Below are 22800 nucleotides of genomic sequence, written 5' to 3' on the forward strand. Positions count from 1 at the left end.
AGAGTAATATCACTCTTTATTTAGGCTTCTGTACAATTAACCAACATTTACTAAAGAGGAGGCTGGGGCATAGACAAATAAACATGACAAATAAATAGAACATAAGGCTAATTTTAACTGAAATGTAACATGTTCGCTACAAGCTGCTGGTGGAGGGAGGACATCAGGGCTCAGAAGGCGGGTTGAAAAGGTTTCAGGGCTGAAACAATTCTGTTCATTTTTGATTCATCATTTTTGACCTGTGACAAAATGTGAGGAAGATATGAAACCCACAGAATGAAGGTGATGTGTTTGAATTGCCTGCAGTGACCACCAGTCCACCATCCAAAGGTAGAAATAATGATATAAGAAGCAACAACAAATCCTCACATTTGAGCAGCTGGAACAGATATGGAACCTAAATATTTGGCATTTCTGCTTGTTACTTGAATTGTTTGAATGAAGGCCTGGAAAACTTTTCACTACTGCACAAATTAAGCATTACACTCATAACACTGTCAGACTCATGATGTACAGTTTAACAAAAACTCAATGCAGACAGAGTCAGAGATACAGTCCTTTTCATCCCATGCATTCATTTGATCCCATGCATTGCCTCAAGTGACGTCACTTGAGGCAATTTATCTGATTTTGAACAACTCCCCCTGGAGCCAAAAAACCTTCTACAAGTTTTTTCACATATGCTGTAATAGTCTTCAACACCCAAACACAGACTCTGGCGTTGCATTTCTTTCTAATGAATTGATGAAAGTTTAAAAAACAGTTTTGGTTTTCGTTTTAACACTCAATCAGGACTGTGACAGCATGGTTTGATCAGATTTGATTGACAGTGACAGTAACAACCCAACAACTGCCATCAGGTTTGGTTTCACATGTTGCTAAATCGTGATTGGTGCAAGTAGGTGACATCACTCCCCGCCCACTTCAGGAGCTCAGAGAAAAACAGAAACACAGAAATCTCTCATGTGAAATACCCAAAACTAAAACACTGTTCACACAGGAGCCCGAAGCTGAGTGACAAGATACGTTTTTAGGCCCTTCAATCAAATTGCTTTCAATTAATTTTCTCCTGTCCATGGACTAATTGATTATTGTACTTGTAATTGTTTTAGCAGCAGTTCAATCACTGGTTATGTAAGGAAGGTGAGGAGAGCCTGAGAGTCAGTGTGCTTACATCCACAAAATATTCATTATTCCTGGTAAGCTGTTTACATGGCTGATGAAAATGACTATTCCACTAACATTGTCATTTACATGCAGCTGATTATCAAACACAGCCTCCTTCTTTTCATTCACGCAACCATCTTCTTGAACTGGTCAGCATTGTGATATTTGTGCATTTCCAAAAACCTGTCGGTATCCAAGTATTTCATCGCATTTAAAGTAGGTGTGTTTCTTCTACCAGGTGGAAATTGAGTTTTTCTTTCGCACATGCGGCCTTGCAAACTGTTGGCTAGGCAACACACAGAGCTGACTATGAACAGGCAAGAGGCCGCATGCTGCAAACTGCGAAGAATATCAGCAAAGCAGTTTTTCCAAACTGGAAAAATGCTATTTTTAAAATAAAGCCTAATTTGGAGCCTCCAACCCCAATAAGCTGTTTACATGAGACGGGTAAAATTCAGATTTTTGTCATATTCAGAATAATGGTGGAAATTCGTGAGCATGTAAACGTAGTCGCTGATGGAGCCGGTGTTCAGTTTTCTGTGGTGTCAGTGGTACAGCGGCTGCACGTATTCTGGAGGAAAGATCCCTACGCGGCCTCGACAGCGCCCTCTCCAGGTCAGCGGGCTCGAGCAGTCCAGCAGGTCGATGATGTCACCACGCAGGAAGTGGAGGTGGGCGGTCTGAGGGGGAGTGTAGTCGCAGAGGGCGTGAGCCAGACGAGGTTTCTGCACAAAGACAGAGCACAGCCATGACATCAGACAAACAGGTGTGTGTTTACGAGAAGTGCAAGCCATTTATGAAGAATGATGGTGCTTCAGAATTCGTCATACCCCCACAACTGGTTCAAGCAGACGTGGGGAGGACTCTCTTTCTGGGTGAGAGGGGTGGGAGTAGAGGCGGGCTGAGGGGAGGGACTCCTGAGAGTTGCTCTTATAAGGGTTGGGATAAGGGTTAAGTCCAGGCTGGGGCAGCAGGCGAGGGGACGAGGGAGGGTCTCTGAGGCAGACCACTTTCTCCACGGCGATGCTGTGGGTTCTGTAGAAGTCCACCAACCGGTTGAGGGAGCAAAACGACTCATCCCAGATGCAGTACTGACCGCCGCCCTCCAGCACTCGGAAATGTTCCACCCTTTCACCGTAGCTGCAAAACAGGAGTGAGAAGTGAGAACAGAAAGGGGGTGAAGGCAGGTATGCACGCTCCTTTATGCTCCTGTGTCATGCCTCCTCCCCTTGTGTCCTCACTGAGGAATTCATGCAGATGCTATGTGCATACCTCTGCTGGTGTGGGAAGTGTGACCGCAATCATGCATGTGTGGGCGTATCTCCAAAATCATCACAGGAGGTATTCTCAGAGGCCATTAATCTCAAATGTCAAAGCACACGCGCATGAAGAAACACATCAACCTGGTCTGAGCTGTTCTGAAAGCTAACAGCAGTTAAGTGATTAGTGAGTCGTTTTGTCTCATGTTTTATATCAGAGTGAACTGAACATCTTTAGGTTTTGGTCAGACAAAATGGTCATACACATTTTATAGAGGAGGGCTGATCATATTCACTGTCAATTAAACTGCTGTTTATTATCTTCAACTGACCAGTTTATCATTTGGTCTTTTAACTCTGAAAATATACTGAAACCCAAAAAGTTTACAATGATATAAGCAGTATATCACAATAGAAAGAGAAAAGCTGAAATAGTTAATATTATACAAAAATTATCAAAATAGTTCCTGATTAATTTTGTGTTTTTTATGTTTTAGCTCTATTATACACAAGATCAAACAATTCATGGATTTGTTGAGAAAGTAATCTGCTGATAACCGATAAGGAAAATAATTGTTAGCTGTACAAATAATACAGACATTTCTGAAGGTTAAATATACCAAAATGACACAAATTACATACATATTTGATCATGTTGGTATTTGTTATCAAGTGAGTGGGAGGCATAATGAGCTGCAGCTTCAGCCAACACCTTTTACTGTTGTGTTGTCTTGTTTCCTGTTTCCTGTGTTGTTCCGTTGGGAGTAATTGCATTCGCATCATGTTGTTTGTGCAGTTCATTAAAAGACTATAACGGATTTAAATTTTGTGCACAATGCACTCGTGCCCGATGTGCAATTGGTTGTTCAGTGTGTCCCTCCCATACACACCTGAAAAGAATCAGTCTGAAAGGAGGGCGATGCCACTCTTGACGCGATTTGGCAGAGGCTTGTGTGATGGGATGCGTCAGCCTATAGCATGAGAGGTTTGGGGGATTTTTTTTATTGTTCTAGTTAATATGTTCAGGCAGCACGGTGGTTTCCTCACAACAACAAGGCACAGTTTGCTGTTCCTGCACCAGGTTCCTCCTGCAGTCCAAATACATTCATTTGGTTTATGAGAGACTCTAAATTACACAAAGGTCTGCGAATTTTAATGTTTGTCTGACCCAAATATATACAGAAAAATGTTTTTCCAGAAACACAGAACGGCTATATGTTATTTAGAGCTGGTTCACCAACAATCTTCCAGCTGTGAGCAGCTCCTCCACTGCCTTTGTGAACAGTGTTATGAGACTATCATCGCCAATAAGTGATTTTTATAGTATGAACACACACTGTTTAACTAAATGTTGTGACTTTTCCTGTTTTAACACACCACATGTTCAGAGCCATACGAGTCACTTGTGTTAGCCTTGTGATGAAAAAAAAAGGCGGGTATAGATAATGAGCAGATTGTTCAGAGGAAGTTCATCTGTCTAATATCCCATAAAATACATAGTTGTGTTTTTGGCAGGATGTCATCTAGAGGAACTGTAGACGTGTTGAAAACAGAATCTCCTTCAATGAGCAGCTGTAAAACACGTCTTACGAGCTCTTCTTGAACATGATCACCCTCTGTTGATCCTCCTGAGGATTACACTTTGTGCTCGTGTGTGCATGAACACAAAACAAAGCGCTTAACTCTCAGCCCTTGCAGGCAGACAGATGTTGTGCCTTAAATCATTAATATGTGCACAGTACGTATGTTCATGCATGTCTATGGCATGTGTCAATTGCATAATGTACCTGTGTATAATTAAAGAATGAGTGTTCTTACGTAATGGCCCGATTATTGAACACATTCAATCTACCCTCAGTGATTGAATATGTCCCACGTCACTTTGCTGACCCAAATTACGCCACCTCACACACACACACAGCCTGAACAGCCTGTGTGGCTGCTATATTTTTAGAGTAACGCATTGTCGTAGACCATATTTAAATAGTCTCCCCCTTTAATGACCCTGACACACACTCAAAGCCACGTGGATGCTGTAACCTGGTGATGTGTTCAGTGTGACGGAAAGCAAACATCCAGCTGCAGTACATAATATCACACAGAGAGGCTGCTGCCTGTTTTTCATGCAACGCTGCTGATTGTACAGTGTATTCTGTCAGCAAGCTGTTAAAGTGTGTTTGTTGTTTTTCAGGTCAGACCCAGGAGCGGCAGCTTCCCTCTGTGGTCATTAAGGCACAGCAGAGCAGATGCTGTCAGGGGAGGGTGGTTGAACTGGAAATGACAGCAGTGCAGCAGATTCAACACATGCAAATATAGCTGCTGCACCCCAGCACACAAACACTTTGGAACTTATTACCATCACAATGTGGGAATAGACAACAGAAGGACGACTGGTCAGACTTGTCTCGCGCGTGTGTGTGTGCGCATTTACTGACCTGACAGAGACAGAAAACTCTCCAGGAGCTGATTCACTCTCCCTCACCAGGAACACTCCAGTGTCCTGCCAGCGCAGACGCTTTTCAGCCTCAAGTCTCGACACCCGTCCTGCAAACCACCTACACACACACACAAGCACGCAAATTTTACTCTTCTCTTGACCTAATATATTTGAGGATTACAGTACATTCCTGTCACTCTTTAACTGGCACAAGCATGTGACTGAAAAATCAACTCAGCTGTGTGGATCAGTGGTTCCCAACCTGGGGCTCCAGACCCCAAAACAGGTCAGAACTACTCTGTGGGGTCACAAGATTTTCAATTAACTCAAATTATGTTTAATTTTTAGGCTATTCTCAAATTTTTGCCTTTTGTCTTGTGAAATACTGAATACTTTCATCTCTCTAGTCCTCAAAATTTTCTTTAAATCAAGCAGTCCGAGTAGCAAGAACCACTTTTTTAGGTTGAGGTCATAAGGAGTCATAAGTAGCAGGTGCCTCTTTTTAAGGGCCAAAGTTTGGGAACCACTGATGATATTGATGATGATAGCTGACACAATCCACATCTATAATATTCTGTCTTCCATCCCAAATTGATATGATGTTTTTCATAAGTATAAAATATGTTTTTACGGATAAGGAAGCAGGGAAATGTAGTTCTCTGGCACGTAGCCACGCTTCCCCCGGATCTCTGCTGTGAACCAGCAGGAATCATCCTCCATCTCTGTCACCTATAACACACATGCACAATTATTCTGACTACGCAAACATGCATTTCTCTCTGTTAACTTTGGCCAGCTAAAGATTTTAAACCCTCTAAACAAAAGCAACATTCACACTCTCACCTTGATAACGTCCCCTTTCTGAAAACTGATCTCGTCTGCTTCTGATGCTGTGAAAGAGAAAAGAGCCACCGCCTCCATGCTGCGCAGAGGAGCACCGTCAGCTACGAAAACTGTTTCACTCCATGAATGAGGAGAGAGAATACAGCTGTGTGATTAGAGCACGGCAGCGTGATGACACTCTGTTACAGGATGAGATGATCAGTGTGTGTGTGTGTGTGTGTGTGCAGGCAGTCGCTGACATCCTGGTCATTAGTTAATGAGGAGAGTTTTCTCTGCGCGTGTGTCCCTCTGTTCTTCCATGTGACTGAGTTGGAGAGTGTGTGAACACGTGGAGGTGGCGGCTGCCCTCTCCATCTCCATCTCCAGCTCCAGCTCTGATGTCTACACCCTTCAAACTCTGGGGCTTTAGTGACTCATTTCCACGCGGGAAATCAGCGACAGAGGAAAGAAGGAGAGAAGACAGAGTGAAAATAACCCAGAACAGAGTGTGATGACCTGGAGGGTCTATGACCATCTACTTAGGACTATAACAACCAAGTGAGTCCAGCTGATTCACCTGCTCACTCTTTAAATAACGGCTACAAAACAGCAGAAATGGAGAGTAACTAAGTACATTCAGTCACATATCACACTTCAGTACAATTTTGAGGTACTTGTACTTGAGTATTTCCATTTCACACTACTTTATACTTTGACTCCTCTACATTTCAGAGAAAATATTGCACTTTTTACCCCACTACATTTATCTGACCGCTTCAGTTACTGGTTACTTTTCAAATGAAGATTTTACATTAAGAAATACCCACACATTTCTAAAATATATTGCCCTTTTAGAGTTTAAACCATTGGCTCACATCCTTTTTGGCTCATGGCCCTTTATATAAAACAGTTCTGAGTTGTTCACATTTTCCCTTTAAACTTCTCACAGTTTTACTTAAATAACTGTTTTAGACTTAAACAGGTAAAAATATATGTAAACTGTATATGAAGTAGCTCTACTTCATGCAGCTACTACAGTAAAATGCTGTTTACACATTTTCACTATTAACAATCTAATACTGTCAGATACATGTACAAGTACATTTTGCTAATAATACTTATGTATTTTTACTCAAATAACCTTTTTGAATGCATTACTTTTATTTTTAATGGAGTATTTTTGTAGTATGGTCTTGGTGCTTCTACTTCAGTAAAGTACACAGTATGAATACTTCTTCCACCACGGCCTGACAGACTGTACACCACTAAGTGAATAGGTGTCACCTCATGTTTTTCATCAATTACAGCAATTAAAAAAAGGAATCCAGAGTTCACAAAACTGCTTTACACATGAAAAAAAAAAAGTTCTTCATGAACGTCACGCAATTGTGTCTTAGGGAAACTAAATGGGAAAATCTAGTAGAGGTGAATAATTCAAAATATGATGTCAGCACAGTCAACACAACAGCACAGATTTGGAGGAAGCAGTTGGGGAGGTGGTTGCTTACCGATCAGTTTGAAGCTGTTGGACTGAAGAAATTACACCATTTTTCACAAAGATCAACCTGTATATTTATTGACAATAATTAATCAAATCAATGCGCGACAGACATCATTTATAGGACAAAACTCACTGTGAAGTCGAGTAGTTATTTTCAAATGTAAAGTATTAAGACATTCATATCAGCCACATCTGTTGAAACAAATGTGCTTCATTAGGACAGAAGCTGCTGCTGATGCGCTGCTTAACGTGTCACTTTCATTGCATGGCCACTGTAGGTGTGACAATGTGTGGATGACCAGTGGGATCCACGAAAAGAGGCAACAGCTGAATGGATGAAATAAAGCGAAAATATGGGCCCAGGTCTGATCAGGTCTCTGTGCACAATTCTAATGGCGAGCTTTGACTGACCCCTGCTGGAAGTACAGACAAGTGCACTGTATGGGTGTATCTTAAAATAATCAATAGAAAATTGACATCATGAAAAAGCAGAAAACTTCCTGTTCATTATTTCATGAAACTGTAATATTCAATAAGGAGATCTGAGACCTGTAAAAACTGTAAAATATACACATATAACTCAGCAAAATCAGGGCAAGTAACCAAGACATTGCAACAACATGGAGGCAAATGTACCCTGAGTTAAGAGTGTTGTTCACTGATAACACACGTAAGGCAGTGTGTGTGTCTGTGGATGTGTCTTACTCACACTATGGGTGTGTGTGTATGTGTCAGTAGCAGTCCACTATGACCTCTTGCCCTGGCTGTGTGTCAGGACGAGCGTGAGCGGCACTCGCGGTCAGTATGTCCTGCAGCAGAGACAGGGGAGAGTTGTGGATGTGGTCGCTGCTTTGGGCCAGGACGTCCAGCCTCTCGTCCAAACCCAGAGACCTCAACACCTCACACACGCCGACAATCATGCCGTCGCCTCCCTCCTTCTGCACGCCGCAGTCTTCAGAATCTGCAATGCCCGCCTCTCTGGCCCCGTCACTCTTCTTCATCCCCATTATCTTTCTGATCTCCTGCCCCCAGCCCCAGCCAGGTAGCTCACAGGACACCTTGGCAACTGTTGCCACGGCAGCATCCTGTGCCCCCAACGACAGAGGACAGAGCATCTCTCTGAGGGTTATGAGCAGTCGGCAGGCCCTCAGACCCACAGGTCTATCGCAGTCAACCAGACCGCTCAACAACGCTGAGATGACTCCCTGCTCAACCAGCTTGTTCAACGCTCGGGCCAAATCTGACTCCACACCCTCTGCGTGTCCACCAGTGTGGGTGTGAAGTGTGTACGTCTGGTCAGAAACTACACCATAGGGGTGTGATAGGGCTTGATGCAAGTCTGAGCCCTTCCTGTAACCCCGGTGACCCGAAAAGGCTTCGTCCAGCAGCAGCTCGGCCAGCTCCAGCGTGTGAACTTTGACCTCCCAGTCCAGATCTGCGCTGCCTTGTGAGAGGACGGCACGCACGCACTGCATCAGGAGAGAGGCGGATGACGACGGAGGCGAGCGTGAGGAGTGCGAAGAGAACCAGGCGATGAAGTACTGTACGACAGCCCTCCTGGAGAACCCCTCCGTGTCCTGGGAGAGAATTTCAAGCAGCCGGCTCACTATTTCAGCCTGGAAGGAGACAGAAGTTTATCAGCAACAGACAAGTTTTTAATTGTACTGCAGCCCAAAGACATCAAGATAAGATGACAGCATCTGTATCTGGGATATTTTAGCTTCATTTGTGTACAGTGGGATGAAGTGGAGATGCAGCGTTCATCTTTATTTACAGTCTATGCCTCCAACAAGGAACACCCCCTGCCCCCTCTATATGTATCAGATCAGCTGAGTCTTTGCCACATTTCAAAAAGCTTTAAAAATCCACCATGATACTGTTAATCAAATCTCTCACATTTATCTTGCAACCTCTGGGATGGTTTACGTCAAAGTCTTACAGTGAGCCAGCATATTTAACTTTAATGAGCTGCTTAAAGTCTGATGAGACTCCAAACTAAGCTATAATCCAACATGAGTCACAGGGTGTTAGAAGAATCAAGAAACATTGAAAATATGACAACCCAGTATGAATGGAAAGCTGGATACGACCAAAACAAATTAAAAATACTGTAATGTGAGCCTAAAATGTTGATCTACACATTTGATGCAAAGAAAGTAGCAGTCAATGTAAAACAATTTCCGCCAACCTCCTGCTGACTGAGTGCTGCCCCCTGCTGCCAGCTGCGTGCCAGCGTCCTTGCCAGCGCAGAGATGGCGCTGGCTCTCACGTAACTCTCCGAGTCGTGAAGCGCCTCCTTCAGGAGGGGAGCGGTACAGCTGCCGCCCAGCAAAGCCTCCGAAGCGTCACACACCTCCGCGGCTGACTTCAGGAGGACAGGCACGCCTGCCAGGTGTCCCAGAAACTCCACCGTTGAGTCTCTCACCTCCCAGCGCATGTCACACGCACGCTTCTTCACCACCTCAACGAGATCTAACACACACACACACACGTGATTTCAGTAACACGTCACACAGACGCAACAACAGCAGAGTCTGTTGCGTGTGTGGATTCATCACACAGGAGAATATTTATGAGCTTCAATGAAGAAGCTGCTGGGGATCTTTACCTTGTCTGAGCTGGTCTGTTATAGAGGAGAGGTCTGTGCACACACTCGTCCACTTGACTAAGGCCTGGTATGACTTGTGGAGTACCTAAGAAACACAGTCAGTTCAATGACAGAAAACCATGACCAGCAATGATTGTCCAACAAACACTCCAAAACCCCAAGATATTCAATTTAAAACAATATAAAACAGACAAAAGCAGCCGATTCACACATTTGAGATGCAGGAAGCACTCAATATTTGGTATTGTTTCTCAATAGATGTGAATTAATTTTTTGTCTATCTATTATCCAGCTAACCATTTCAACTTATGCAGTATGTAAAGCTCCACCAGCTCAGTGACGACTAAGCAAACGCTGATGGAGGCTGTCAGATGTGGCTGAAAGCCCTGGAAAAAGCTAGTGCGTGGACCTTTAGTAAAGATCACACTACTGTTCGACTCCAAACAATTTGCCTATATATATATACAAACACAAACACACACACACACACACACATCATATTGTGTGTATCAGTTTGAGTGTGTATATCAGTATTACAACTTGTTCTCCTTATATATAAAAATATTTTGATTCTTAAAATCTGTTTAAACATGTAGGCTAAGATAACCAGTGAGTGATGGTGTCTTCTCCCCCGTAGCAGGTGAGTGACTAAATAAACATGTCGTATCTACGTATGCACAGACAGGAACACGCACAACTTACAGTGGGGTCAGAATCAGGATTGTCCAGATATTGTATCAGAACAGCGAACACATCACCGATCTTCTCCTTCGCCCCTGAAACACACAAGATTGAAGGATACATAGAAAATGTTTCATCCTGAAAAACAGCTTCTCACACAAAACACACATACTGTATAATGTTCATAATTTACATTGACTTTTACACTTGGACAGATTCTTCTGAGCTGCTCTGCTGTATGTTTCCAGCAACCTTTACTTGAGGAGTTTGGGAATATGTTATTTTGCAGAGTTCAGTTAGATACTGTTGGCATGTGGTTGTCTTTCCAATAAAGTTTCCCATCACGAAAGAGATCATTTTAGCTTGTTTTTACTTGTAGGGTTTTAATTATTGTGCTTGGATTTATCTTGTGTTATTTGTGTTTTACCCGCTCTGTAAAGTGTCCTTGAGTGTTCTGAAAGGCGCTTCTAAATAAAATGTATTATTATTATTATTATTTTATTTGGGAAACTTTACATGAAGGCACACATCTTCACCATTAACTAGCTGCTCATTAGCAATATACTGGCTCTTTACGATTCATTATAAAGCATGCCTTATTCTGCATGACCATAATCTACAACTACCAGGCCATAAATCGAGAGTTTTCCCTCAATAACCTTCTAATTACTGCTTATTGATAGTAAGTAAAGAAGTTGCTGTACATGATTTACAATAATAACCTAACCCTAACCCTTAATGACTCTAACCCTGAGAATAAGATATTAATAAGTGCTTTAATCTGACTATTAAAGAGCCAGTATGCTACTAATATGCATGCTAATTAGCAACTAGTTAATGTGTAATATGTGTACCTTAATATAGATTGTGACCATTTTTCTATTTGGATCATCCCACATACACACCTGAGCTACTGTGGAGAGCTGTCAGAGCCTCCAGAGCACACTTCTGAACTTTGCCGCTGCTGATTACATTCCTGCAAGCCTCACCACCGCCGGCAGACGAGGAGATGCCACTGCAGATCCTCAACAGTGACAGAACTGCAGTGACAATTAAATCTGGTGGACAGGGGAGGACGTGAGACGGCTGAGGGGAGAAAGAGAGGGTGACGTTCGTTTGCGTCATGCGAAAACAGCAGCACATTTCCTCTCCTCTGTTTCCTGTTGTGCTTAGAGCCTCACCGTGAGCGTGATCTGTGGTGTGTTCGTCAGACAGACACAGATCGTAGCAATGCAGGAGGTTTTGCTCTTCAGCTGCTCCACCATTGCAGGCCGATGCTCGTCCGCTGCGGGAACAAAAAATATATTTAGTTTTGAGGATGCTAAACAACTGTTTTCTTGTTACTGTGTAAGTCTGTGTGTTTTACCAGTGGTGTTTGTGCCCAGTAGAGTGTGACCCGTTATAATATCGAGGGGTAGCAGTAGTATTCTCACAGCCCGGGCTGTGTGGACAGGATTACTGCACAGAAACACAGGAACAGAAGAAAACAGCACCATTGTGAGTTAGTAAATAAATTCTGTTTTTTTTCTGAAACTACCTGATGTCAGAAAACCTCCACACACTGAGCTTGTACTTGTGACGGTCAAGCCACATTCTGTGCGGGAGTGTGAAGTCGTGCGGTGAACAGTTGCTTACTGATGACTTCTGCGAAGAAAAGCAGCTGCAGCATGAATGAGCTCAGAGGGTTTGCTAGTGGTCAGCATGGATGATAGCAGGCGGTCTGGGATGTGTTCAACAGTGCCGGAGCTGGAGAAGACACACATGGACACTCTTTATACAATATACACACAATATAGTGTCATATGTTCAACTAATTGATTAATTGACTAATCATTCCGGCTCTCTGTCATCATGACAGCACAATTTTCCCTTTCTTTGTATATTATGGTTATGCAGCAGGGGCTCTGTTAGTGTGATGGTGGGGGAAATTAATGCAGCTTAAGTATTACTTTAATTGCAAATGTAGTAAGAATACATGAAAATATGTGTTTTTCTGTTTTCTTTAACTTGTACAACCACAACCACGGGACTCCTTTTTCACACACGTTTTAAAATACAACCCTGATTCCAAACAACTTGGGACAATGTGCATGTGTTCATGTCAGAGGACAGAGCCAGTCTACCTGTATGCAGCCATAATGACGTCCATCAGAGGCAGTGTGAGCTGACTGCACCCTGCTGTCACCAGACCCTCCAGAGAGTCTGAGACTGTCTGCAGCAGCTTGTCCCGAAGAGGGGGGCCAGCCTGGGCCAGGAGCAGGGCCAGCAGTTTGAGGATCTGCAGACTCTGATGGAGATGTGTGTTTTCTCTGGGAACGAGCGACTCCTTGAGGTACTGTGAGATCGCCATGACAACAGCAGTGTACCCTGTGATGGTGTCCATGGTGACGGCTGGGTGTTCTAAGTCTGCGATGGAGGTTTGCGTCCTCCCGTCATCTTCTTCTTTCTTATCTATGCCGTTACATCCTGCAGACGAGACCGGCTGAAAGAAGAGCACGGTGTGGGCGAGCATTTGATTGGCAGCTGAGGCAACAAACAGACTTGTGTCTGTCTGGAGTTGTAGGAGCGGTTCAATGAAATCTGTGGAGTTGGGAAAACAGATTTTAGTTAGAAAGTTATAAAATCCTTAGTCTTTATTCCTAAATATCACCAGCCTCCCTCTTATCATATTGTCTTTAATAATATACAACATGTCAGGATAGATGGTCTCATTTCCTACGTGAAGTGTCACCTGATTGTACAAAGAAGCTGAGAGCCTTTGGGTGCTGCAGCAAGTTCTTTAAGCCCTGGATCCAACCAATCCTTAAAGAGGGATCCTCCCAGAGACCTGCTTCTTGCCAGCGCTTAAGATTGAAGACCAGATCCAGAACAGAGCTTTCCTGCAGGGGCAGGGGGCATCACCACAGTCAGAAATTGATGGTAACAATTCAGCACAAAGAGCACAAAGTGTCATGAACTCCACCTGAAGCTTTCTGAAGCCGTCCTCACTTGCAGCCATCAAGCCGGTCAGTTTGAGAGTGAAGGAGAGGACAGCGGGGTCTGAAGCTGTGTTGTAAACCACAGCAGATATGAATTCTGGCAGACATGGGCAGGCCTCCAGCAGATGTCCCCCTTCATCAGGACAGAAGGTGGACATGAGACAGTGGTACACATCTAATATCCATCTATTGATCCACAGCTGCAGTAGCCCTAAAGGAAGAGCCAGCTGTTCCTCTCGCTTTTTGGGCATTTTGCGCGTATCTTTTTGCCTTTACTTACAGCTTCACTTACATAGATTTATATAGGAATATGCACCATGTAAGCATTACATCAAGAGGAATTAGAGTGCAGGTCTGAAGACACTTAGCAATTCAGTTTAGAGCTGGAACAATCAGCCGATTAATCAGTTCATCAATTTACAGAAAAATGAATTGGCAATTTATTAATTAACAAATAGCTTCAGTCACATTTCAAGCACAAATCCCAAACATTCACTGGTTCCAGCTTCTCAAATGTGATGACTGTTTCCCTTTATCTAATATAATATCATACTGAATATCTTTACATTTTGGATTGCTGGCAAGCAATTTGTGTCACCTTGTGAAAATTGTGATTGTCAGTTTTCATTATTTTCTGACATTTTATAGAAAAAAATTATGAGCAATGAATCACTAAAATGATTTGAGGATTATTTTGACTGCTTAGCAGATCAAAATAATTATAATCCAGACTTATCTCAGTTCATATGGTGCTTTAGTGGTATATCATACCAAAGAAAGTGATAAGTTATTAAATTACCACAAATTAATTGCCACAATGTGAACCATAAGCCTTTGGGGTCCCAGAAGGTCTCTGTGCCCCGTCTTGTATGCACATCAGTTACCTGCGCTATGACTTATCTGTCTCCAAATCACCTTACATCCAGGTACAGTAATCCACAAAGAAGGATCTGAATTCGTACACCTGTACACCTGGGGAGAGGAAAATGACTGATAGTAAACCTATCCCATCAAGTTCAGTACTAACCAGCTTTGGTGAGCCCTGTGAACCAGTCCAAGAGTTTCTCCAGGCTGGTGTCATCGGGCAGAGACTTCCCTGAGTCCGCCAGCACCTCACACACACTGGGCAGCAGCGACACACACTCTCTGTCCATGGTACTAACGTGTGTGTGTGTTAATGAGCCCTCAGGATACATCATAGTAAAGAGGTCACTACTAACTTCACAGCTGAGCAGTTACACTGAAACATACAAAGCTAACACCGACTCACGTATTTGGAAACATAAGCTAGCTAGAAACTAAGTTAGCGCTATGTCGTGTTGAGTTAACGTGCTCAGCTAGCTATAAGAAGAAAATGTAGTTTTTCCTTGTAGTTTTTGTAGCTTAACATCCATCTCGCGGGAAACAGTTTCGGATATACCGGTTCATAGCTTCCCTCTTCTTTCTTCTTTCAGTGTAAAATGTGACAGCCATAACAAGGACGCCTGCGCTATTTGCTGATCTTTAAACTTGTGGATCGGTTAAGTTACATGCGCTGGCGCCATCCGCCGCCCATCCCTGCGTTTTACATCTTCAAGCTTTCCCCGCAGCGCCCCATTGCCTCCGAACAAGTTCCGGTGTTGCGTTTCCGTCACATCGTCCATTTTCACGGATTCGCACATGGTGCCGCACCGGTCGAGGACCGTCAGCCTCTTTATTTTTGGGATTTTGCTCTGTTGTAGCGAGAAATCCGCCTCGTAGTCCTGATAAATGCAAGAAACGGTGGATATGGTGGACGACCCCGAGTATGAAGAGGAGGAGCCCTCTTTCAGCGACCCAGAGGACTTCGAGGATGACGTCGATGATGAGGGTGAGCGGCAGCAGGAAAAACGCCGGCTTTTCGGCCTGTTGCTAACATAGCTAAGAGCTTTATGTTACTAGCGGGCTCAACGGCGGGGCTACTACAGATGCTACAAAGCCTTGTCACTTTGCCCTCCGGACATATGTTGAGGTCTGATGACCTCGAATAAAACAGATACATCACTATTTTCCTTAAAAGTATCCACACCATCAGCTAATATTAACCGATGTTAACACATTCGCATTTCACGCCCATGGAAGTCTCACCCAGACCCCAGACTCGCTGTGGCCTTCACGCTGTCATTTGGAAAATTGAAACTGCTTAATAACGGGTCGAAGCTCACAAACGTCCAACATTTTGTTGTGGCTGTCTGAATGGAAGATTCAGTCCAAGACCCGAACAGTGTTCCTGCAGTCTGTGCTGGTAATACAGACAGCTGGTAATACAAGCTAGCTTTCACAGCAGTGTAACGTTGACGTGAATCCTAACACAGGGTTGAGGGGAGTTTGGCACAAACGACACATCAGCTTGTCAGTAGAAACGCCCGTCATTACGAAATTTTGTAATTTTGTTTGCAGGTGTATTGGGTCACCTAGCTGCCAATTATGAAGTCTATTACAACAGCCCTGCATTAAAGTCTCCCTGTTTAAAGTCTATAATTATTAGAATTCATAGTTATTGTTCCACTTTTACCTGCCAACTGAGGTTTTAGATGAATATGAAAATCTGACCAATGAGGCGTCCTGGTTAAGCTCATATCATACACCTGCAGCATCCCTGATTGGCTTCCCGCAGAGCACCTTTGTTGCATGTACCCTCTGTTTTCCCATGTTTCCTGTCTGTTTGTTACTCTGCCACTGTCCAATGAAGTCTTAAAAAAAACATTCTGCGGATAGTCATAACACGAGCTTGGCTGAAGCCAGTGGTGTCAGTGCGGTTTCAATTGAGTCACTGGGGGATGAAAATGTATTTGGGAGCCTGAGATAACCCAGACCGATCAGATAGGTGATTACCGTTACTGTTTTCCTCCCTGATCTTCCCACCCCTCTTTCTGTTCTCTTCAGAGCTCCTGGGTGACATCCTGAGGGAGAAGCCCCAGGAGGCTGACGGCATAGACTCGGTGGTGGTGGTGGACAATGTCCCTCAGGTGGGCCCAGAGCGGTTGGAGAAACTCAAGAACGTCATACACAAGATTTTCTCCAAATTTGGCAAGATTACCACCGAGTTCTATCCAGAGGCTGACGGCTTGACCAAAGGGTATGTGTTTTGCTCTCTAGTCTGTCGCTGCAGTCGACTGCCTTTAATAGATAGTGTATTTAATGTTAAAAAAGACACGTCTCTCATGCAGGTACATCTTCTTGGAGTATGCCGCTCCTACCCAGGCCCTTGAGGCTGTAAAGAACGCAGATGGATACAAACTGGACAAACAGCATACATTCAGGGTCAACCTCTTCACTGACTTTGACAAGTAGGTGTACAGTGTCTGAAAAGAAAGCCAGTAACTGACAGCACATGTATGAGACAAAGAGATTAAGTCTGTTTGCTGGGTTTCTCTCAGGTACATGAACATCAGTGATGAGTGGGAAACTCCAGAGAAGCAGCCTTTCAAAGATTTTGTGAGTATTTTAAACAAATGCCACTTTATACTCTAAATTTGAAGTAGGAAAATTGTCCACTCAGTATAAACATACTCCACAAATAATATGCCAAAATGCGCTAAGGTCCATTAACTCTGTATGTTTGTCCGTTCAGGGAAATATGCGCCATTGGATTGAGGACTCAGACTGCCGTGACCAATACAGCGTGATCTATGAAGCTGGAGAGAGGACTGCCATTTTCAATAATGATGCTAAGGACCCGGTCATAGCTGAGGAGAGAGCTGTAAGGAGCTGATCACACTTCGAAATGCATTCATATGAAATAGTATTTGACTGTAGTGGTTGGCCTGCAGGCTAATAACCGTTGTGTGTCTTGATACAGCGTTGGACAGAGACGTACGTGCGCTGGTCTCCTAAAGGCACCTACCTGGCCACCTTCCACCAGCGTGGCATTGCATTGTGGGGTGGCGAGAAGTTCAAGCAGATTCAGAGGTTCAGCCATCAGGGTGTTTCCCTCATCGACTTCTCACCATGTGAGAGGTAACCAGTGTTGCTGTTCAGCAGTACTAATGATCACTTCTGTACCTAAGTGCTTTTACTGTTTTTTAGAATATGCACCACCAAAAAAAATACTGTTTTTGACAATATTAAAGTATTTGATTATTAGCCATCTTATTTCTGTCCTGCAAAATTTAGATACCCAGAGTTCATTCTCATGAGTCTAGTATTAACCAGTGTGTGTTAGCTTGCAGCTGCATCAGTGTGCAAAGTTCATTATTTTGAAGGAAAACTAATTGAGTATTATTCAATACCAAAATGATAATAAACTAGATATTTTCTGATCAGAATGTTTTAATATTGGGTATCTACTTAGTCTTAGTCAGATGAGATACTTTTGATTATGTAAAGGTTGATTAAACGTATATCTGATGCTCTGAAACATGAACAGCTGTAGAGTATTTAATCTGGCACATTTTTTACAAGGTGCTTGATGCAAATACTTGAAGCCTCTGCATTGAAATGAATTACTGATAATAGATGAAGAATGAATGATAAATTAATTCTGCCATTTCTGAGCTGAATAAAGCTTCCATGTGCGGTTGTGATGCTTTTCAGGTATGTGGTGACTTTCAGTCCACTGATGGACACCAAGGAGGACCCTCAGGCCATCATCATCTGGGACATTCTGACCGGACAGAAGAAGAGAGGTTTCCACTGCGAGAGCTCTGCACACTGGCCCATATTCAAGTCAGTACACTGTGCCTGTTTGTCATTTTTTTCTCTCTCATTGTCAAAATGTCATTTACCTCAATATTGTTTTTGCATTTGTTGCTCCTGCAGTGATTAAATATGTTAATGTTATTTTTGTTCTCAGGTGGAGCCATGATGGAAAGTTCTTTGCCAGGATGACCACAGACACATTGAGCATCTATGAGACTCCAGTAAGCTGACTTTCAAAAACACATGAAGTCATATATATGTAAACTGTGCAAGTGACATTAAAGCCATGTTTCTGCACCTTTCAGTCTATGGGCTTACTCGACAAGAAGAGTCTCAAGATTTCTGGGATCAAGTAAGAGTCCTTGATAAAGCTTTTCTGATTTGTTTCTTGTGATTGGATGCTTTAAATTGTGACAGCTTTCTGTATAGAGATACTGACAAGAATCTGTGTGTGTGTATCTACAGGGACTTCTCATGGTCTCCTGGTGACAACATCATAGCTTTCTGGGTACCTGAGGACAAAGACATCCCAGCCAGAGTGACTCTGATGCAGTTGCCTTCCCGGCAGGAGATCCGCGTTCGCAACCTCTTCAACGTTGTCGACTGCAAACTGCACTGGCAGAGAAATGGAGATTACCTGTGCGTGAAAGTGGACAGAACGCCAAAAGGAACACAGGTACACATGTGGCGAGAAAGAGGGGAAACGGGTGAGACATCACTGGAAAACATAAAATGCTAAGTTTAAATTATCAATCTTTTCCAGGGTGTGGTCACCAACTTTGAAATCTTCCGCATGAGAGAGAAGCAGGTTCCTGTTGATGTGGTGGAGATGAAAGGTAAGAACGTAGTAAACGCACGAAGTAACAGCATTGAGAAAAAAATCCAAAATCAAATTCCTGATCTATTGTTTGTGTATCTGTCTTTCCAGAGGGCATCATAGCTTTTGCATGGGAACCCAACGGCAGCAAGTTTGCTGTTCTCCACGGAGAAGCTCCCAGAATCAGCGTCTCCTTCTACCACGTCAAAAACAACGGCAAGATCGAGCTCATAAGTGAGTAGATCGACACTCATGTCACACAGTCTGGGATGCCCAGTACAAATCCACTGAATGTGACACTTTGCCCTTTTTCTACAGAGATGTTTGACAAGCAGCAGGCCAACAGCATCTTCTGGAGCCCCCAGGGGCAGTTTTTGGTGCTGGCTGGTCTCAGGAGGTCAGTTGTGTGTGTTTGTGTGTGTTTGTGCTTGTGAGAGTGTGTGCATGCATGACAGACACAAGAAACTGCTGATGACAAACTAAATAACTTTTCTGGCCTCTCTCATTCTAGCTCTGATCTGAGGCTTGATGTATGTGAGTGTATGTGTGTAATCTTCTCTTCTCCTGTGTGTGCAGCATGAATGGAGCTCTGGCCTTTGTGGACACGTCAGACTGCACCATGATGAACATAGCAGAGCACTACATGGCCTCTGACGTGGAGTGGGACCCGACCGGTCGCTATGTCGTCACCTCCGTCTCCTGGTGGAGCCACAAGGTACAGGCTGCTCCAATTGACTGGTCCAGGGTCCTGCCGTCCTCAGTTACTGTCGCTCACTGTACATGTGTTGGAAATTCACACTGTGAACTCACATCCTTTTCCCTGCTCTTTTCATGCGTGCGTCTAGGTGGACAACGCATACTGGCTGTGGACGTTCCAGGGTCGTCTCCTTCAGAAGAACAACAAGGACCGCTTCTGTCAGCTGCTCTGGAGACCCAGACCTCCCACCCTGCTCAGCGCAGACCAGATCAAGGTGCCATTGTATTCATAGAATATATTGTATGTGTGTGTGGAGCTGCTGATGACACACTAAATAACTTTTCTGACTCCTTGTATGAGAGCTGCACTGCACTATATTTGATCAAATATTCACTCATACTTCAGTTTTTGGCTGTGGAGCCTTTCTTTGCAGTAAATATTCCTCTGCCTCTTTCAGATGATCAAGAAGGATCTCAAGAAATACTCCAAGATCTTTGAGCAGAAGGATCGTCTGAGCCAGTCCAAGGCTTCTAAGGTTTGACCTGTTTATTTCTTTAACTTATCCAGGCTCTTCACGCCTATGTCTTACCTTTTGTATTTAGATGAGTTTGTTGGGCTCTCACAGCTATTTGGGCCCTTTACATAGTTTCTGCTCTCTCATTACTCAGCATTAACAGAGTATAATTAAATTGTGCATGTCTAAGCATTTGGCATTTCTTGCTATTTCTTCTTGGCTGAACACATTTTCACAGTTGTGATTCAATAATCTCTGTTGGGTTGTACCGAATGTCATTTTGTTTTTACATTCAAATCTTCTTTTGATGTTTTCGAATGAAGTTTTTAATGTCGTTCGTCCTATTTTATCACTTCATCAGCTTTAAAAAAAAAAAAAAAAAAAAGGATTTTGAACAAAATCCTTCAATCTGAACCAAGTGATTGATCAGATTAAATGCGTTTGAGCTGAAGTAGATTTTTTTCTTATTGTGGTTGTATAAATGTAATTTCTGGTGCTGTTAGATTCCTGCTAGACTGGCCCATGAATACAGGTTTGGACTTAATGGAAACTGGGTCAGACAAATCAGAAACAATTCTACGCAGCAACCGCTGCAATCTAATTCTACAAATAGTACAATACTGATAATGTTAGTGTTGCCTGTGCAAAAATATCTGGTTTAAACAAAATGAATAGACATGCAAAAAAAAAAGTGCTGCATTGATTGGGAATTTGAATGTCAGCATCATGAATAAAGCTTCAAAATATTCGGTACAGCCCGACATTTTTGCTGCATAATTATAGTTTCCATGCTAGAGATTAAAGATATTTTAGTAGTATAAGTAATGCATGTTTACAATCCCGGACATTATCGTCTGTTCTGAAGCTGATTGTTGACTGTGTTTGAGTAGGAGCTGGTGGACAAGCGCAGGTCCATGATGGAGGACTACCGTCGCTACAGGGAGGCGGCGCAGCAGACCTATCAGGAACAGAAGAGCATCCGCCTGGAGCTCAGAGGAGGTGGGACGCTCTCACTTTTTGCGACCCCTGAACCTTTCGCTTGCCTCCCTCCTTATCTTTAATTAAGAAAAATCGCTGACATTCGTTTCTGTCTTCCAGGAGTGGACAGCGACGAGCTGGACAGCAACGTGGACGACTGGGAGGAGGAGACCATTGAGTTTTTTATCAACGAAGAAATCATTCCCCTTGGAGATCTGTAATCCCCTACGCAGGTAACACATGCACACTGACACGCAGACAGTCTGAGAAGTCCAACACAAAATTAAGATTTATTGGTGTTTCGAAAATGTCATTGTGTAGTTTGCAGTCAATGTTGGTCCTGTTAAAGGGTCATATCCCCCCAAATAACACTGAAAAAGCTCATTTATTCCTTGCGCAGCTGCTGAACTTCATGAATAGAAGTAGTTTTTGTTCTCTGGACTCAAACACAATCATTGGACAACACAGGGAGGAAATTAGTCACATTCCTGCATCTGCCTTCCATAATGAAATGAGCCTTAAACACTGACAACTGCTGCTGTGTTTTGTTCCCTCTTTCTCTTTTCACGTAAATAACAAAAAATGGGAGACGCTGACGTTCTCGATCTGTATTGAACTTGCTGTTGCTCTCTCCCTCAGTCCATCCGTTTTTGTGTGGAAGGAGGAGAGAGGAGCTGCGTCATTGATTGGAGAAGGAAAACAACCACGCGGTGAATCTTTGGGTTCACCATCAGGAGCCTCAACATTCAAGTGTCATCATCAAAGCACGCCTTACGGATCAGCAGCCACATCGAGGGGCAAGAGAGAATACTTTGTCTTGAATATTTTCTCTTCCTCTGTCACCATCATCCGCCCCGTTTTTTTTTCTCTGTGGGACTTTACATTTAGTAATACTGCCTCCTTTTTTCTATTCATTAATCAGAGTTACTCAGTCTCTAATCTCAGCCCCGTCTCTTTTTGGACCTTCTTCTTCCTGGGGTTGTTTATGAACTAGCCTCACCATGGGAGTGTGTTATCACAGGGCAGCACAGAGTGCCATACCAGTAGGGGGTGGAGGTGTTGTGACTAAACAAGTAGCCTTGTTAATAAATGTGCTGATGTGGCACTACAGTGGCCTGTATCCTCCTCCTTTCAGACTAGGCTTTCACACAGGGAGGGGGTGTGCAGTGGGAATAACTTTAAATAAACATTCAAACTCAATACTTCCTGTCTGTGTCTTAGTGTTTGCTTCTTTGTGATAGAGGGAATCACCTGTTCTCTAGTCCTGTTCCAACCTGTCACTGAAATCCAGCTTGAGTGACATTATCACATTTGTAGAGCAAAACGCTTAATGCAGGCAGTGCTGAAAGGAATGTGTCAAATAATCAACAACCATATTGATAATCGATGGGTCATTTATCAATCAAACATTATGTGGGTCCAGCTTGTCAAATGTGAGGACTTCCTGCCTTTTACAGTTTTACATCACTTTAAATGGAATATCTCTGGATGGTTGTTCGGACAAGCAGCTCCTGGAAACGTTTTTACATTTTTAGACATTTTTGAAACTAAACGACAAATAAGTGACAGATTAATTGCCAGCAAACGTATTTGTTCCAATCCAATATACAGTTTTGGAAAACACCTATGATCTATTGAATGCTCGATTACTTCGTTGCCTCATTGGAAGGAGGTCAGGAAGG

General features: G+C 43.3%; 3 protein-coding genes across 6 annotated transcripts; 1 reads left to right on the forward strand and 2 right to left on the reverse strand.

Annotated features, from left to right (window-relative positions):
• Positions 1 to 68: 68 nt before the first annotated feature.
• LOC121604412 (GRB2-related adapter protein-like) lies at positions 69 to 5784 on the reverse strand. Of its 4 annotated transcripts, none has more exons than XM_041933919.1 (5): positions 5707 to 5784; positions 5495 to 5592; positions 4862 to 4981; positions 2153 to 2307; positions 69 to 1903 (listed from the first exon to the last, which is right to left on the reverse strand). In XM_041933919.1, exons 1-5 carry the CDS (start codon positions 5782 to 5784, stop codon positions 1713 to 1715), a joined length of 642 nt encoding a protein of 213 aa, XP_041789853.1. In that variant the 3' UTR covers positions 69 to 1712. The 4 variants fall into 4 exon arrangements, with proteins under 4 accessions (XP_041789853.1, XP_041789852.1, XP_041789854.1 ...); XM_041933918.1 differs by having other exon boundaries at positions 69 to 1897; positions 2147 to 2307; XM_041933920.1 differs by having other exon boundaries at positions 69 to 1893; positions 2143 to 2307.
• Positions 5785 to 7297: 1513 nt separating this feature from the next.
• On the reverse strand, positions 7298 to 14781 carry brat1 (BRCA1-associated ATM activator 1). Its single transcript, XM_041933778.1, has 12 exons — positions 14481 to 14781; positions 13438 to 13586; positions 13207 to 13354; positions 12599 to 13055; positions 12111 to 12221; positions 11842 to 11933; positions 11657 to 11760; positions 11381 to 11561; positions 10497 to 10570; positions 9795 to 9879; positions 9375 to 9658; positions 7298 to 8802 (listed from the first exon to the last, which is right to left on the reverse strand). Exons 1-12 carry the CDS (start codon positions 14650 to 14652, stop codon positions 7918 to 7920), a joined length of 2742 nt encoding a protein of 913 aa, XP_041789712.1. The 5' UTR covers positions 14653 to 14781; the 3' UTR covers positions 7298 to 7917.
• A 320-nt stretch (positions 14782 to 15101) lies between these two features.
• On the forward strand, positions 15102 to 22318 carry eif3ba (eukaryotic translation initiation factor 3, subunit Ba). The gene is made up of 19 exons (XM_041933004.1): positions 15102 to 15302; positions 16358 to 16550; positions 16642 to 16761; positions 16852 to 16909; positions 17046 to 17174; positions 17274 to 17431; positions 18008 to 18139; positions 18267 to 18333; positions 18418 to 18464; positions 18578 to 18788; positions 18876 to 18948; positions 19041 to 19163; positions 19248 to 19326; positions 19506 to 19644; positions 19775 to 19900; positions 20084 to 20161; positions 21031 to 21139; positions 21239 to 21351; positions 21758 to 22318. Exons 1-18 carry the CDS (start codon positions 15203 to 15205, stop codon positions 21337 to 21339), a joined length of 2043 nt encoding a protein of 680 aa, XP_041788938.1. The 5' UTR covers positions 15102 to 15202; the 3' UTR covers positions 21340 to 21351; positions 21758 to 22318.
• The last annotated feature ends 482 nt before the right edge of the window (positions 22319 to 22800 follow it).

The sequence above is a fragment of the Chelmon rostratus genome, chromosome 3 (assembly GCF_017976325.1).
Source record: "Chelmon rostratus isolate fCheRos1 chromosome 3, fCheRos1.pri, whole genome shotgun sequence".
Classification (NCBI taxonomy): Eukaryota; Metazoa; Chordata; class Actinopteri; order Chaetodontiformes; family Chaetodontidae; genus Chelmon; species Chelmon rostratus.